The 18,759-nt window shown below is 42.2% G+C and overlaps 1 protein-coding gene across 1 annotated transcript; it reads left to right on the top strand.

The window, feature by feature from the left end:
• Nucleotides 1-264: 264 nt before the first annotated feature.
• Nucleotides 265-8,024, top strand: LOC140583962 (uncharacterized). Its single transcript, XM_072707884.1, has 2 exons — nucleotides 265-1,051; nucleotides 7,249-8,024. Exons 1-2 carry the CDS (start codon nucleotides 1,039-1,041, stop codon nucleotides 8,022-8,024), a joined length of 789 nt encoding a protein of 262 aa, XP_072563985.1. The 5' UTR covers nucleotides 265-1,038.
• Nucleotides 8,025-18,759: the final 10,735 nt, after the last annotated feature.

Below are 18,759 nucleotides of genomic sequence, written 5' to 3'. Positions count from 1 at the left end.
ACTGTTAGTGACAAAAGTGCAGGACTAAATGTGTTTCATTTAATATTTATTCATTTGGATATGTGTGAGAGTAAGCGTATGCATGGATGTTGTCTTCTGGTTTAGCTTTCTTAGCTTTATCGGTAATTCACATTATTTCATTTATCTGACAATCTGAAGCCCATGGACTAATTTTAAACGGATTTTGTAGTAGAGTATTTATCCAGTTATTGTCATGTTCTTATATATCTCTCTGTGTTCCATTTTGTCCCAGTTCATGAGTTTTTGGAGGACAAGTTCATCTCCATTCTGGTCGTGAACTTCGAGAGGAGCCCACTGACCATGGAGAACTTGCAGTCTCTGGCCCTCAGTGTCCCTTCATTTTATTGGCGGCTCACTGGGGAGGAGCTGGATCCCAGCCTATTGCACGTAGCACCTGCACGACTGCAAGTGGTACATCATGGTACAGAGACTGGTGTCCAGCATGGGGATGGAGAATCACCAGCTGAGGAGGATGACCATTACGGACAGGAGCTGCCATCATCCAGCTCTATAAGGGAGGCTTCCCCTGCAGCTCCAGCATCCACGACTGAGGATGCTAATGGGCTTCCTGAGGCTCTCCCCTTGGCCTGGGGTGAAGATGAGCCCTCATCTCCATCCTTATCTGTGCCTTCTGACACTCAACCTGGAAGTCAGATTGAGCCAGAACATGCTGAGCCCTCCAGCTCCACCTTCTGGATCCCTGTGGGCCCTAACAGCATGTGGCAGCAGCTTGATATCGAAGGCCGCAACTACCTGCGGAAGCTGGATGAGCTCAGCATCTCCGATGGACTCTGGAGCATTACGGACTACGGTGATGATCACACCGTGGTCATGTCCGTGCATGTCTCCGTGCATGTGAGCAGTTCTCTGCGAACATGGGGCGTGAGGCAGGAGGAGAGGCCTCCTCAGAGGCCCGCTGGCACCAGACAGAGGAAGCGCAAGGCCGAGCCCGACGACACCAGCGGCTCAAGTTCTCCTCCACCGCACAAGAGGCCCATGCGCTTCTGACTTGATTCCATGTTTTTACACTGTAAGTTACATTTTTATTTCAACATAATTAGAAGATCCCGCAGGAAAATATTAGTCAGTTACTTAACCCTACTATGGTATTCGGGTATGTGGGACCCAAGTTCACTGTTTCCAAAAAAAAAAAAAACACAACAAATTTTTTTTTTCAACCTGAGATTCAATGTCCTTGGCTTATTTTCTTTAACGAGCATGGTAAGGGACAATTTGTTGTCGAGTACATATTGTGCCCCCCCCCAACACATTTACATGTCACTGGTGGTATTCGGTCTGCTAGACCCGGGAGCAATGCAGGTGTGGAAACTGTCTGTAAGGAAACAATAACACCACTTTAGAAGCATTGTTTCCAAATACCTCAAACCTAATCCCATCATACCTATCATACCAAACATTTACATCACCATCAACCATGAATACCCCCAATCAACTTCTCCATGCCCATCCAACCTCCAGTAATACATTGGACCAGTGTAGGTCTCTAAACTGTCACTAAGAGAACAATAACACCACTTTAGAAGCATTGCTTCCAAATACCCCAAACCTAAACCCATCACACTAATCATTTACATCACCATCAACCATAAATACCCCCATCAACTCCTCCATGCCCATCCAACCCCCAAAAATACTGTAACTTTCCCATTCATGCACAATACCTAATCCCATCAGACCCATCATTGTAATTTCTTTTCAAAATGGAACTGGGGAGGGACACAGCAAATAAATAGCTCTGCTTATGCGGCTTCTTTCTAAAAACAATCCAGTATGGCGAAGAGAATCTCTGCTCAGAAGGCCTTAGACATCATTTTAGAAGAAAGTGAAGACAACGTGGATGGAGTGCTCACTTTAGAGGATGAAGAATTTTCAGAATGCGAGGATCAAGTTTCTGTCAATTTGGAGTCTGACAGTGAGTTTGAAGAAGACGACAGAACTGACTTTTTGACAAGTGGAGAAATATGGATGTCAAAAAATGATACCATCGAATGGCATTCTTGTCCACGGAAGGAGCCACCATGTCTTGCTGCCAATGTGATAAAGATGCAACCAGGGCCAACACGGATGGCAGTCACGCATGCACATGATATCGTGTCTTCTTTTGAACTTTTTGTTCCAGACACCATCCAGAAAATCATTCTGGAATGCACTAATTTGGAGGGGAGCCGTGTTTTTGGAGAGAGGTGGAAGGAAATGGACCAAATCAGCTTACATGCATACTTCGGCCTCCTTATACTTGCTGGTGTTTTCCGATCCAGTGGGGAATCCACCGAATCCCTATGGGATGCAGATACTGGCCGAGAAATTTTCCGGGCAACAATGTCTATGACAGAGTTTCATAACATTTCCAGGATAATCCGCTTTGATAACCGAGACACCTGACCAGCTCGAAGACAGAGAGACAAGCTAGCTGCAATCAGGACAGTGTGGGACAAGTGGGTGGAACTCCTTCCGCTGTGCTACAACCCTGGGCCCAGTGTAACTGTTGATGAGCAGCTTATATCATTTCGGGGCCGCTGCCCATTCAGGCAGTACATGCCTTCTAAACCAGCCAAATATGGAATCAAGATTTGGGCTGCCTGTGACGCCGTTACATCTTATGCATGGAACATGCAGGTATACACTGGAAATTCTAGGTTGCTACCAGTCACTGCAAGAGGAAACGCTGTGATGATTGTGGACCCAAGAAGGACAGAAAAACCCAGTTTACATGTATCAAATGCAAAAAATACATTTGCATGGAACACATACTGAAAGCCTGCTTTTCATGTGGTGTATAAATGCTAGAAATTTGTGTTCATTGTAATTGTAGAATTGTTTTATTTCAATATATCCTTTTCAATTTGTTAAATTGAAAAAACAATAAATATTGATAGCTCTGGAATCCTTGTCCCATTTATATTTGGTCACTATTCATGATATATTGCACTTCTGTCTTTAATACTATTGATTTCTGCACAAAAATAAAAGAAGCAAACAGCACTTTCATTGAGAAAAGTGATTAAGCAGGGTTTAATAGTACATATTAAATCTATTTACTGACTATATTGTTTAAAAGTGAGATGAATTCAACATGTGTTAAGTAGTTTGACTTAAATTTTTTTTAAAATTATTTTTAAATCCCCAAAACAGTGCGGGTGTACCATACCCACGAATACCAGCTGAGTAACAAAAACATGAATACCACACAAGGGTTAATAAATGACCAAAAAGTAGTTGAATAGGACAGCTGGCCAACGTGTCTGTGTGCTTCCACTGACTGGCACCCTGACATATAATGATTTTTAACAACGAGGGGGAAAAATTCATACAGTAAATTATTTAACAATAATTAGTAATCACCTATAGTTCTCATTTATCATAATGTAAAATTGAAAAACCTTTTCTGACTATTAATCTGCACAATTTAATAATTTAATTAATAGTACCTAATTTGTTTATCATTTTCTGCAATCACTGTGCGTTTAAGCAAGTTTTAAAACTAGCTGTGAAATTGTTGATGCTGTTGTTGATCTGAATGTTGCTGACAGAGCCTTAGGATACGTCTCTATACACATGAGTGAGGGGATGGATGCACTATTCTATGGAGGCCTCTGAAGAGAAAAAAATTATCCCAATTTTATATTGAGAGGGATGGTTAATTCCTTTTTAATGCAGACAACGTTAAAAGTCCCTGTTCTGCCGTTGATCTTTTGCATGCATGCTATCATGTATTAGTTTACTTTGTATTTTGATCACATGTCAAACTAAAGAATTTTTGGTCGTATTTTTGTTCCTAATTTTGAAGTAATTGTAAAATAAAAATGTTGTTCTTTTCCGCCGCCATGATTCGTCTTACTTGTGAAGGTTATGCTTGCATTGAACTTGCTTTGTAGACAGTAAGATCCTGCCGGCATTAATTCTCCACTGTGTGGTAATTTTGAGAAATTGCGCACGTTTCTTATCCCGTCAGAATCGGTAAAACTAACGCCATGCGAATGTGTCTTAGCGCAGTGTTTAAAATATTTACGGTTTCCGGTCAACGAAGGCAGTTTGAAATAAAACAAAAACGGTTAAACTTTCTGGATGCGCAAACTCTCGCTCTTGGCAAAATGGTGCAGATAGTTGAGATAAAGGACTGTTACTCGATGAGATTTCGAATCCATCACTCCTTAAACGTGGAGAACATGGATCCAGAAGGTATTAATGATTATAGTGATTAAATGATAATAAAGTTGTAGCTCCCGGTATGTGACAGACGAAATGAACGGCCAAGTCTGCATTGGCCTAATGCTTGTTAGTTTTGAGGTAAAGCTGATAAGTAACACCTTTGGTTTTCGAGGTAAAATAACCGACCTGTTGAATAATTCAACTTTAATCTACAGAAACAAATGTATTTTGAACTGCAAACGGATACATTGGAAGCAGAGTTTTAAAATGAGAAAATGTAACGATGTGATAGGAAATGCCGCTCGTTATACTCCCCTTCTGTCTCCCATTCTTGCTCATCTTGTTTAAATAATAAGAAAATGAAAAGCAAGATCACTGTTAGTGACAAAAGTGCAGGACTAAATGTGTTTCATTTAATATTTATTCATTTGGATATGTGTGAGAGTAAGCGTATGCATGGATGTTGTCTTCTGGTTTAGCTTTCTTAGCTTTATCGGTAATTCACATTATTTCATTTATCTGACAATCTGAAGCCCATGGACTCATTTTAAACTGATTTTGTAGTAGAGTATTTATCCAGTTATTGTCATGTTCTTATATATCTCTCTGTGTTCCATTTTGTCCCAGTTCATGAGTTTGTGGAGGACAAGTTCATCTCCATTCTAGTCGTGAACTTCGAGAGGAGCCCACTGACCATGGAGAACTTGCAGTCTCTGGCCCTCAGTGTCCCTTCATTTTATTGGCGGCTCACTGGGGAGGAGTTGGATCCCAGCCTATTGCACGTAGCACCTGCACGACTGCAAGTGGTACATCATGGTACAGAGACTGGTGTACAGCATGGGGATGGAGAATCACCAGCTGGGGAGGATGACCATTACGGACAGGAGCTGCCATCACCCAGCTCTAGAAGGGAGGCTTCCCCTGCAGCTCCAGCATCCACGACTGAGGATGCTAATGGTCTTCCTGAGGCTCTCCCCTTGGCCTGGGGTGAAGATGAGCCCTCATCTCCATCCTTATCTGTGGCTTCTGACACTCAACCTGGAAGTCAGATTGAGCCAGAACATGCTGAGCCCTCCAGCTCCACCTTCTGGATCCCTGTGGGCCCTAACAGCACGTGGCAGCAGCTTGAGATCGAAGGCCGCAACTACCTGCGGAAGCTGGATGAGCTCAGCATCCCCGAGGGACTCTGGGGCATTACGGACTACGGTGATGACCACACCGTGCTCATGTCCGTGCATGTGAGCAGTTCTCTGCGAACATGGGGCGTGAGGCAGGAGGAGAGGCCTCCTCAGAGGCCCGCTGGCACCAGTCAGAGGAAGCGCAAGGCCGAGCCCGACGACACCAGCGGCTCAAGTTCTTCTCCACCGCACAAGAGGCCCATGCGCTTCTGACTGGATTCCATGTTTTTACGCTGTAAGTTACATTTTTATTTCAACATAATTAGAAGATCCCGCAGGAAAATATTAGTCAGTTACTTAATAAATGACCAAAAAGTAGTTGAATAGGACAGCTGGCCAACGTGTCTGGGTGCTTCCACTGACTGGCACCCTGACATATAATGATTTTTAACAACCAGGGGGAAAAATTCATACAGTAAATTAGTTAACAATAATTAGTAATCAAGTATAGTTCTCATTTATCATAATGTAAAATTCAATAACCTTTTCTGACTATTAATCTGCACAATTTAATAATTTAATTAATATTACCTAATTTGTTTATCATTTTCTGCAATCACTGTGCGTTTAAGCAAGTTTTAAAACTAGCTGTGAAATTGTTGATGCTGTTGTTGATCTGAATGTTGCTGACAGAGCCTTAGGATACGTCTCTATACACATGAGTGAGGGGATGGATGCACTATTCTATGGAGGCCTCTGAAGAGAAAAAAATTATCCCAATTTTATATTGAGAGGGATGGTTAATTCCTTTTTAATGCAGACAACGTTAAAAGTCCCTGTTCTGCCGTTGATCTTTTGCATGCATGCTATCATGTATTAGTTTACTCTGTATTTTGATCACATGTCAAACTAAAGAATTTTTGGTCGTATTTTTGTTCCTAATTTTGAAGTAATTGTAAAATAAAAATGTTGTTCTTTTCCGCCGCCATGCTTCGTCTTACTTGTGAAGGTTATACTTGCATTGAACTTGCTTTGTAGACAGTAAGATCCTGCCGGCATTAATTCTCCACTGTGTGGTAATTTTGAGAAATTGCGCACGTTTCTTATCCCGTCAGAATCGGTAAAACTAACGCCATGCGAATGTGTCTTAGCGCAGAGTTTAAAATATTTACGGTTTCCGGTCAATGAAGGCAGTTTGAAATAAAACAAAAACGGTTAAACTTTCTGGATGCGCAAACTCTCGCTCTTGGCAAAATGGTGCAGATAGTTGAGATAAAGGACTGTTACTCGATGAGATTTCGAATCCATCACTCCTTAAACGTGGAGAACATGGATCCAGAAGGTATTAATGATTATAGTGATTAAATGATAATAAAGTTGTAGCTCCCGGTATGTGACAGACGAAATGAACGGCCAAGTCTGCATTGGCCTAATGCTTGTTAGTTTTGAGGTAAAGCTGATAAGTAACACCTTTGGTTTTCGAGGTAAAATAACCGACCTGTTGAATAATTCAACTTTAATCTACAGAAACAAATGTATTTTGAACTGCAAACGGATACATTGGAAGCAGAGTTTTAAAATGAGAAAATGTAACGATGTGATAGGAAATGCCGTTCGTTATACTCCCCTTCTGTCTCCCATTCTTGCTCATCTTGTTTAAATAATAAGAAAATGAAAAGCAAGATCACTGTTAGTGACAAAAGTGCAGGACTAAATGCGTTTCATTTAATATTTATTCATTTGCATATGTGTGAGAGTAAGCGTATGCATGGATGTTGTCTTCTGGTTTAGCTTTCTTAGCTTTATCGGTAATTCACATTATTTCATTTATCTGACAATCTGAAGCCCATGGACTCATTTTAAACTGATTTTGTAGTAGAGTATTTATCCAGTTATTGTCATGTTCTTATATATCTCTCTGTGTTCCATTTTGTCCCAGTTCATGAGTTTGTGGAGGACAAGTTCATCTCCATTCTGGTTGTGAACTTCGAGAGGAGCCCACTGACCATGGAGAACTTGCAGTCTCTGGCCCTCAGTGTCCCTTCATTTTATTGGCGGCTCACTGGGGAGGAGTTGGATCCCAGCCTATTGCACGTAGCAACTGCACGGCTGCAAGTGGTACATCATGGTACAGAGACTGGTGTCCAGCATGGGGATGGAGAATCACCAGCTGAGGAGGATGACCATTACGGACAGGAGCTGCCATCACCCAGCTCTAGAAGGGAGGCTTCCCCTGCAGCTCCAGCATCCACGACTGAGGATGCTAATGGGCTTCCTGAGGCTCTCCCCTTGGCCTGGGGTGAAGATGAGCCCTCATCTCCATCCTTATCTGTGGCTTCTGACACTCAACCTGGAAGTCAGATTGAGCCAGAACATGCTGAGCCCTCCAGCTCCACCTTCTGGATCCCTGTGGGCCCTAACAGCACGTGGCAGCAGCTTGAGATCGAAGGCCGCAACTACCTGCGGAAGCTGGATGAGCTCAGCATCCCCGAGGGACTCTGGGGCATTACGGACTACGGCGATGACCACACCGTGGTCATGTCCGTGCATGTCCCCGTGCATGTGAGCAGTTCTCTGCGAACATGGGGCATGAGGCAGGAGGAGAGGCCTCCTCAGAGGCCCGCTGGCACCAGTCAGAGGAAGCGCAAGGCCGAGCCCGACGACACCAGCGGCTCAAGTTCTCCTCCACCGCACAAGAGGCCCATGCGCTTCTGACTGGATTCCATGTTTTTACGCTGTAAGTTACATTTTTATTTCAACATAATTAGAAGATCCCGCAGGAAAATATTAGTCAGTTACTTAATAAATGACCAAAAAGTAGTTGAATAGGAAAGCTGGCCAACGTGTCTGTGTGCTTCCACTGACTGGCACCCTGACATATAATGAATTTTAACAACGAGGGGGAAAAATTCATACAGTAAATTAGTTAACAATAATTAGTAATCACCTATAGTTCTCATTTATCATAATGTAAAATTGAAAAACCTTTTCTGACTATTAATCTGCACAATTTAATAATTTAATTAATATTACCTAATTTGTTTATCATTTTCTGCAATCACTGTGCGTTTAAGCAAGTTTTAAAACTAGCTGTGAAATTGTTGATGCTGTTGTTGATCTGAATGTTGCTGACAGAGCCTTAGGATACGTCTCTATACACATGAGTGAGGGGATGGATGCACTATTCTATGGAGGCCTCTGAAGAGAAAAAAATTATCCCAATTTTATATTGAGAGGGATGGTTAATTCCTTTTTAATGCAGACAACGTTAAAAATCCCTGTTCTGCCGTTGATCTTTTGCATGCATGCTATCATGTATTAGTTTACTCTGTATTTTGATCACATGTCAAACTAAAGAATTTTTGGTCGTATTTTTGTTCCTAATTTTGAAGCAATTGTAAAATAAAAATGTTGTTCTTTTCCGCCGCCATGCTTCGTCTTACTTGTGAAGGTTATGCTTGCATTGAACTTGCTTTGTAGACAGTAAGATCCTGCCGGCATTAATTCTCCACTGTGTGGTAATTTTGAGAAATTGCGCACGTTTCTTATCCCGTCAGAATCGGTAAAACTAACGCTATGCGAATGTGTCTTAGGGCAGAGTTTAAAATATTTACGGTTTCCGGTCAATGAAGGCAGTTTGAAATAAAACAAAAACGGTTAAACTTTCTGGATGCGCAAACTCTCGCTCTTGGCAAAATGGTGCAGATAGTTGAGATAAAGGACTGTTACTCGATGAGATTTCGAATCCATCACTCCTTAAACGTGGAGAACATGGATCCAGAAGGTATTAATGATTATAGTGATTAAATGATAATAAAGTTGTAGCTCCCGGTATGTGACAGACGAAATGAACGGCCAAGTCTGCATTGGCCTAATGCTTGTTAGTTTTGAGGTAAAGCTGATAAGTAACACCTTTGGTTTTCGAGGTAAAATAACCGACCTGTTGAATAATTCAACTTTAATCTACAGAAACAAATGTATTTTGAACTGCAAACGGATACATTGGAAGCAGAGTTTTAAAATGAGAAAATGTAACGATGTGATAGGAAATGCCGCTCGTTATACTCCCCTTCTGTCTCCCATTCTTGCTCATCTTGTTTAAATAATAAGAAAATGAAAAGCAAGATCACTGTTAGTGACAAAAGTGCAGGACTAAATGTGTTTCATTTAATATTTATTCATTTGGATATGTGTGAGAGTAAGCGTATGCATGGATGTTGTCTTCTGGTTTAGCTTTCTTAGCTTTATCGGTAATTCACATTATTTCATTTATCTGACAATCTGAAGCCCATGGACTCATTTTAAACTGATTTTGTAGTAGAGTATTTATCCAGTTATTGTCATGTTCTTATATATCTCTCTGTGTTCCATTTTGTCCCAGTTCATGAGTTTGTGGAGGACAAGTTCATCTCCATTCTGGTCGTGAACTTCGAGAGGAGCCCACTGACCATGGAGAACTTGCAGTCTCTGGCCCTCAGTGTCCCTTCATTTTATTGGCGGCTCACTGGGGAGGAGTTGGATCCCAGCCTATTGCACGTAGCACCTGCACGACTGCAAGTGGTACATCATGGTACAGAGACTGGTGTACAGCATGGGGATGGAGAATCACCAGCTGGGGAGGATGACCATTACGGACAGGAGCTGCCATCACCCAGCTCTAGAAGGGAGGCTTCCCCTGCAGCTCCAGCATCCACGACTGAGGATGCTAATGGTCTTCCTGAGGCTCTCCCCTTGGCCTGGGGTGAAGATGAGCCCTCATCTCCATCCTTATCTGTGGCTTCTGACACTCAACCTGGAAGTCAGATTGAGCCAGAACATGCTGAGCCCTCCAGCTCCACCTTCTGGATCCCTGTGGGCCCTAACAGCACGTGGCAGCAGCTTGAGATCGAAGGCCGCAACTACCTGCGGAAGCTGGATGAGCTCAGCATCCCCGAGGGACTCTGGGGCATTACGGACTACGGTGATGACCACACCGTGCTCATGTCCGTGCATGTGAGCAGTTCTCTGCGAACATGGGGCGTGAGGCAGGAGGAGAGGCCTCCTCAGAGGCCCGCTGGCACCAGTCAGAGGAAGCGCAAGGCCGAGCCCGACGACACCAGCGGCTCAAGTTCTTCTCCACCGCACAAGAGGCCCATGCGCTTCTGACTGGATTCCATGTTTTTACGCTGTAAGTTACATTTTTATTTCAACATAATTAGAAGATCCCGCAGGAAAATATTAGTCAGTTACTTAATAAATGACCAAAAAGTAGTTGAATAGGACAGCTGGCCAACGTGTCTGGGTGCTTCCACTGACTGGCACCCTGACATATAATGATTTTTAACAACCAGGGGGAAAAATTCATACAGTAAATTAGTTAACAATAATTAGTAATCAAGTATAGTTCTCATTTATCATAATGTAAAATTCGATAACCTTTTCTGACTATTAATCTGCACAATTTAATAATTTAATTAATATTACCTAATTTGTTTATCATTTTCTGCAATCACTGTGCGTTTAAGCAAGTTTTAAAACTAGCTGTGAAATTGTTGATGCTGTTGTTGATCTGAATGTTGCTGACAGAGCCTTAGGATACGTCTCTATACACATGAGTGAGGGGATGGATGCACTATTCTATGGAGGCCTCTGAAGAGAAAAAAATTATCCCAATTTTATATTGAGAGGGATGGTTAATTCCTTTTTAATGCAGACAACGTTAAAAGTCCCTGTTCTGCCGTTGATCTTTTGCATGCATGCTATCATGTATTAGTTTACTCTGTATTTTGATCACATGTCAAACTAAAGAATTTTTGGTCGTATTTTTGTTCCTAATTTTGAAGTAATTGTAAAATAAAAATGTTGTTCTTTTCCGCCGCCATGCTTCGTCTTACTTGTGAAGGTTATACTTGCATTGAACTTGCTTTGTAGACAGTAAGATCCTGCCGGCATTAATTCTCCACTGTGTGGTAATTTTGAGAAATTGCGCACGTTTCTTATCCCGTCAGAATCGGTAAAACTAACGCCATGCGAATGTGTCTTAGCGCAGAGTTTAAAATATTTACGGTTTCCGGTCAATGAAGGCAGTTTGAAATAAAACAAAAACGGTTAAACTTTCTGGATGCGCAAACTCTCGCTCTTGGCAAAATGGTGCAGATAGTTGAGATAAAGGACTGTTACTCGATGAGATTTCGAATCCATCTCTCCTTAAACGTGGAGAACATGGATCCAGAAGGTATTAATGATTATAGTGATTAAATGATAATAAAGTTGTAGCTCCCGGTATGTGACAGACGAAATGAACGGCCAAGTCTGCATTGGCCTAATGCTTGTTAGTTTTGAGGTAAAGCTGATAAGTAACACCTTTGGTTTTCGAGGTAAAATAACCGACCTGTTGAATAATTCAACTTTAATCTACAGAAACAAATGTATTTTGAACTGCAAACGGATACATTGGAAGCAGAGTTTTAAAATGAGAAAATGTAACGATGTGATAGGAAATGCCGTTCGTTATACTCCCCTTCTGTCTCCCATTCTTGCTCATCTTGTTTAAATAATAAGAAAATGAAAAGCAAGATCACTGTTAGTGACAAAAGTGCAGGACTAAATGCGTTTCATTTAATATTTATTCATTTGCATATGTGTGAGAGTAAGCGTATGCATGGATGTTGTCTTCTGGTTTAGCTTTCTTAGCTTTATCGGTAATTCACATTATTTCATTTATCTGACAATCTGAAGCCCATGGACTCATTTTAAACTGATTTTGTAGTAGAGTATTTATCCAGTTATTGTCATGTTCTTATATATCTCTCTGTGTTCCATTTTGTCCCAGTTCATGAGTTTGTGGAGGACAAGTTCATCTCCATTCTGGTTGTGAACTTTGAGAGGAGCCCACTGACCATGGAGAACTTGCAGTCTCTGTCCCTCAGTGTCCCTTCATTTTATTGGCGGCTCACTGGGGAGGAGTTGGATCCCAGCCTATTGCACGTAGCAACTGCACGGCTGCAAGTGGTACATCATGGTACAGAGACTGGTGTCCAGCATGGGGATGGAGAATCACCAGCTGAGGAGGATGACCATTACGGACAGGAGCTGCCATCACCCAGCTCTAGAAGGGAGGCTTCCCCTGCAGCTCCAGCATCCACGACTGAGGATGCTAATGGGCTTCCTGAGGCTCTCCCCTTGGCCTGGGGTGAAGATGAGCCCTCATCTCCATCCTTATCTGTGGCTTCTGACACTCAACCTGGAAGTCAGATTGAGCCAGAACATGCTGAGCCCTCCAGCTCCACCTTCTGGATCCCTGTGGGCCCTAACAGCACGTGGCAGCAGCTTGAGATCGAAGGCCGCAACTACCTGCGGAAGCTGGATGAGCTCAGCATCCCCGAGGGACTCTGGGGCATTACGGACTACGGCGATGACCACACCGTGGTCATGTCCGTGCATGTCCCCGTGCATGTGAGCAGTTCTGTGCGAACATGGGGCATGAGGCAGGAGGAGAGGCCTCCTCAGAGGCCCGCTGGCACCAGTCAGAGGAAGCGCAAGGCCGAGCCCGACGACACCAGCGGCTCAAGTTCTCCTCCACCGCACAAGAGGCCCATGCGCTTCTGACTGGATTCCATGTTTTTACGCTGTAAGTTACATTTTTATTTCAATATAATTAGAAGATCCCGCAGGAAAATATTAGTCAGTTACTTAATAAATGACCAAAAAGTAGTTGAATAGGAAAGCTGGCCAACGTGTCTGTGTGCTTCCACTGACTGGCACCCTGACATATAATGAATTTTAACAACGAGGGGGAAAAATTCATACAGTAAATTAGTTAACAATAATTAGTAATCACCTATAGTTCTCATTTATCATAATGTAAAATTGAAAAACCTTTTCTGACTATTAATCTGCACAATTTAATAATTTAATTAATATTACCTGATTTGTTTATCATTTTCTGCAATCACTGTGCGTTTAAGCAAGTTTTAAAACTAGCTGTGAAATTGTTGATGCTGTTGTTGATCTGAATGTTGCTGACAGAGCCTTAGGATACGTCTCTATACACATGAGTGAGGGGATGGATGCACTATTCTATGGAGGCCTCTGAAGAGAAAAAAATTATCCCAATTTTATATTGAGAGGGATGGTTAATTCCTTTTTAATGCAGACAACGTTAAAAGTCCCTGTTCTGCCGTTGATCTTTTGCATGCATGCTATCATGTATTAGTTTACTCTGTATTTTGATCACATGTCAAACTAAAGAATTTTTGGTCGTATTTTTGTTCCTAATTTTGAAGCAATTGTAAAATAAAAATGTTGTTCTTTTCCGCCGCCATGCTTCGTCTTACTTGTGAAGGTTATGCTTGCATTGAACTTGCTTTGTAGACAGTAAGATCCTGCCGGCATTAATTCTCCACTGTGTGGTAATTTTGAGAAATTGCGCACGTTTCTTATCCCGTCAGAATCGGTAAAACTAACGCCATGCGAATGTGTCTTAGCGCAGAGTTTAAAATATTTACGGTTTCCGGTCAATGAAGGCAGTTTGAAATAAAACAAAAACGGTTAAACTTTCTGGATGCGCAAACTCTCGCTCTTGGCAAAACGGTGCAGATAGTTGAGATAAAGGACTGTTACTCGATGAGATTTCGAATCCATCACTCCTTAAACGTGGAGAACATGGATCCAGAAGGTATTAATGATTATAGTGATTAAATGATAATAAAGTTGTAGCTCCCGGTATGTGACAGACGAAATGAACGGCCAAGTCTGCATTGGCCTAATGCTTGTTAGTTTTGAGGTAAAGCTGATAAGTAACACCTTTGGTTTTCGAGGTAAAATAACCGACCTGTTGAATAATTCAACTTTAATCTACAGAAACAAATGTATTTTGAACTGCAAACGGATACATTGGAAGCAGAGTTTTAAAATGAGAAAATGTAACGATGTGATAGGAAATGCCGTTCGTTATACTCCCCTTCTGTCTCCCATTCTTGCTCATCTTGTTTAAATGAAAATGAAAAGCAAGATCACTGTTAGTGACAAAAGTGCAGGACTAAATGTGTTTCATTTAATATTTATTCATTTGGATATGTGTGAGAGTAAGCGTATGTATGGATGTTGTCTTCCGGTTTAGCTTTCTTAGCTTTATCGGTAATTCACATTATTTCATTTATCTGACAATCTGAAGCCCATGGACTCATTTTAAACTGATTTTGTAGTAGAGTATTTATCCAGTTATTGTCATGTTCTTATATATCTCTCTGTGTTCCATTTTGTCCCAGTTCATGAGTTTGTGGAGGACAAGTTCATCTCCATTCTGGTTGTGAACTTCGAGAGGAGCCCACTGACCATGGAGAACTTGCAGTCTCTGGCCCTCAGTGTCCCTTCATTTTATTGGCGGCTCACTGGGGAGGAGTTGGATCCCAGCCTATTGCACGTAGCAACTGCACGGCTGCAAGTGGTACATCATGGTACAGAGACTGGTGTCCAGCATGGGGATGGAGAATCACCAGCTGAGGAGGATGACCATTACGGACAGGAGCTGCCATCACCCAGCTCTAGAAGGGAGGCTTCCCCTGCAGCTCCAGCATCCACGACTGAGGATGCTAATGGGCTTCCTGAGGCTCTCCCCTTGGCCTGGGGTGAAGATGAGCCCTCATCTCCATCCTTATCTGTGGCTTCTGACACTCAACCTGGAAGTCAGATTGAGCCAGAACATGCTGAGCCCTCCAGCTCCACCTTCTGGATCCCTGTGGGCCCTAACAGCACGTGGCAGCAGCTTGAGATCGAAGGCCGCAACTACCTGCGGAAGCTGGATGAGCTCAGCATCCCCGAGGGACTCTGGGGCATTACGGACTACGGCGATGACCACACCGTGGTCATGTCCGTGCATGTCCCCGTGCATGTGAGCAGTTCTCTGCGAACATGGGGCATGTGGCAGGAGGAGAGGCCTCCTCAGAGGCCCGCTGGCACCAGTCAGAGGAAGCGCAAGGCCGAGCCCGACGACACCAGCGGCTCAAGTTCTCCTCCACCACACAAGAGGCCCATGCGCTTCTGACTGGATTCCATGTTTTTACGCTGTAAGTTACATTTTTATTTCAACATAATTAGAAGATCCCGCAGGAAAATATTAGTCAGTTACTTAATAAATGACCAAAAAGTAGTTGAATAGGAAAGCTGGCCAACGTGTCTGTGTGCTTCCACTGACTGGCACCCTGACATATAATGATTTTTAACAACGAGGGGGAAAAATTCATACAGTAAATTAGTTAACAATAATTAGTAATCACCTATAGTTCTCATTTATCATAATGTAAAATTGAAAAACCTTTTCTGACTATTAATCTGCACAATTTAATAATTTAATTAATATTACCTAATTTGTTTATCATTTTCTGCAATCACTGTGCGTTTAAGCAAGTTTTAAAACTAGCTGTGAAATTGTTGATGCTGTTGTTGATCTGAATGTTGCTGACAGAGCCTTAGGATACGTCTCTATACACATGAGTGAGGGGATGGATGCACTATTCTATGGAGGCCTCTGAAGAGAAAAAAATTATCCCAATTTTATATTGAGAGGGATGGTTAATTCCTTTTTAATGCAGACAACGTTAAAAGTCCCTGTTCTGCCGTTGATCTTTTGCATGCATGCTATCATGTATTAGTTTACTCTGTATTTTGATCACATGTCAAACTAAAGAATTTTTGGTCGTATTTTTGTTCCTAATTTTGAAGCAATTGTAAAATAAAAATGTTGTTCTTTTCCGCCGCCATGCTTCGTCTTACTTGTGAAGGTTATGCTTGCATTGAACTTGCTTTGTAGACAGTAAGATCCTGCCGGCATTAATTCTCCACTGTGTGGTAATTTTGAGAAATTGCGCACGTTTCTTATCCCGTCAGAATCGGTAAAACTAACGCCATGCGAATGTGTCTTAGCGCAGAGTTTAAAATATTTACGGTTTCCGGTCAATGAAGGCAGTTTGAAATAAAACAAAAACGGTTAAACTTTCTGGATGCGCAAACTCTCGCTCTTGGCAAAACGGTGCAGATAGTTGAGATAAAGGACTGTTACTCGATGAGATTTCGAATCCATCACTCCTTAAACGTGGAGAACATGGATCCAGAAGGTATTAATGATTATAGTGATTAAATGATAATAAAGTTGTAGCTCCCGGTATGTGACAGACGAAATGAACGGCCAAATCTGCATTGGCCTAATGCTTGTTAGTTTTGAGGTAAAGCTGATAAGTAACACCTTTGGTTTTCGAGGTAAAATAACCGACCTGTTGAATAATTCAACTTTAATCTACAGAAACAAATGTATTTTGAACTGCAAACGGATACATTGGAAGCAGAGTTTTAAAATGAGAAAATGTAACGATGTGATAGGAAATGCCGTTCGTTATACTCCCCTTCTGTCTCCCATTCTTGCTCATCTTGTTTAAATAATAAGAAAATGAAAAGCAAGATCACTGTTAGTGACAAAAGTGCAGGACTAAATGTGTTTCATTTAATATTTATTCATTTGCATATGTGTGAGAGTAAGCGTATGTATGGATGTTGTCTTCCGGTTTAGCTTTCTTAGCTTTATCGGTAATTCACATTATTTCATTTATCTGACAATCTGAAGCCCATGGACTCATTTTAAACTGATTTTGTAGTAGAGTATTTATCCAGTTATTGTCATGTTCTTATATATCTCTCTGTGTTCCATTTTGTCCCAGTTCATGAGTTTGTGGAGGACAAGTTCATCTCCATTCTGGTCGTGAACTTCGAGAGGAGCCCACTGACCATGGAGAACTTGCAGTCTCTGGCCCTTAGTGTCCCGTCATTTTATTGGCGGCTCACTGGGGAGGAGTTGGATCCCAGCCTATTGCACGTAGCAACTGCACGGCTGCAAGTGGTACATCATGGTACAGAGACTGGTGTCCAGCATGGGGATGGAGAATCACCAGCTGAGGAGGATGACCATTACGGACAGGAGCTGCCATCACCCAGCTCTAGAGGGGAGGCTTCCACTGCAGCTCCAGCATCCACGACTGAGGATGCTAATGGGCTTCCTGAGGCTCTCCCCTTGGCCTGGGGTGAAGATGAGCCCTCATCTCCATCCTTATCTGTGGCTTCTGACACTCAACCTGGAAGTCAGATTGAGCCAGAACATGCTGAGCCCTCCAGCTCCACCTTCTGGATCCCTGTGGGCCCTAACAGCACGTGGCAGCAGCTTGAGATCGAAGGCCGCAACTACCTGCGGAAGCTGGATGAGCTCAGCATCCCCGAGGGACTCTGGGGCATTACGGACTACGGTGATGACCACACCGTGCTCATGTCCGTGCATGTGAGCAGTTCTCTGCGAACATGGGGCGTGAGGCAGGAGGAGAGGCCTCCTCAGAGGCCCGCTGGCACCAGACAGAGGAAGCGCAAGGCCGAGCCCGACGACACCAGCGGCTCAAGTTCTCCTCCACCGCACAAGAGGCCCATGCGCTTCTGACTGGATTCCATGTTTTTACGCTGTAAGTTACATTTTTATTTCAACATAATTAGAAGATCCCGCAGGAAAATATTAGTCAGTTACTTAATAAATGACCAAAAAGTAGTTGAATCGGACAGCTGGCTAACGTGTCTGTGTGCTTCCACTGACTGGCACCCTGACATATAATGATTTTTAACAACGAGGGGGAAAAATTAATACAGTAAATTAGTTAACAATAATTAGTAATCACGTATAGTTCTCATTTATCATAATGTACAATTCAATAACCTTTTCTGTCTATTAATCTGCACAATTTAATAATTTAATTAATATTACCTAATTTGTTTATCATTTTCTGCAATCACTGTGCGTTTAACCCTCAATGGGTCCTTGTCAGAAAGTTACGTTCCAGGTCCTTGGGGTTCAAGTTGCACCCCTATCCATTGGCATATATAATTCAATGGTACCAAGCTCAAATTCAATTAACTAAAGTTAAGTTACATTTATTAGTTAACTGAATGATGCTTGCACAGCTTACGCAGTGAGATAGTGCAGTTAAAGGGGTTGCGGCAGTGGGGGGGGGCAGCAGAGGGGACTGGTCATATAATGCACATTCCGACTGTATCCTCTTGCAGAATGTGTCGAAGAGCTTCAGCTGTGGAATACCTAGCCATGGTGTTATATCTTTTCTAACAGTTGAAATGTAAACAAAACAAAATGGCTGACTTTTTTTAATATCCGAAAATGTTCTAGAATATAATAACATAAAAAATTATAGTAGCAATTATCACTAATTAACTGAATTTGTCGATCATATCAATGTCATAAATTAACCCTAAAAAGGGTTATGTAATAGCAACTGGACTTTGTTTTTCATAGAAGACGTTTTGCACTCCATCCAGAGTGCTTTCTCAATTCTGACTGACTGGCATAGCAGGTTGATGAACCCTGTGGAATCCTCAAGTTGTTAGCACAAGATGGTCACCTGTGGGTTTTTGTTGTTCCTCCTGGCTT

The sequence above is a fragment of the Paramormyrops kingsleyae genome, unplaced genomic scaffold (assembly GCF_048594095.1).
Source record: "Paramormyrops kingsleyae isolate MSU_618 unplaced genomic scaffold, PKINGS_0.4 ups27, whole genome shotgun sequence".
In the NCBI taxonomy this organism is placed as follows: Eukaryota; Metazoa; Chordata; class Actinopteri; order Osteoglossiformes; family Mormyridae; genus Paramormyrops; species Paramormyrops kingsleyae.
The sequence above is the reverse complement of the archived record's forward strand: the minus strand, read 5'-3'. Positions and strand labels throughout refer to the sequence as shown.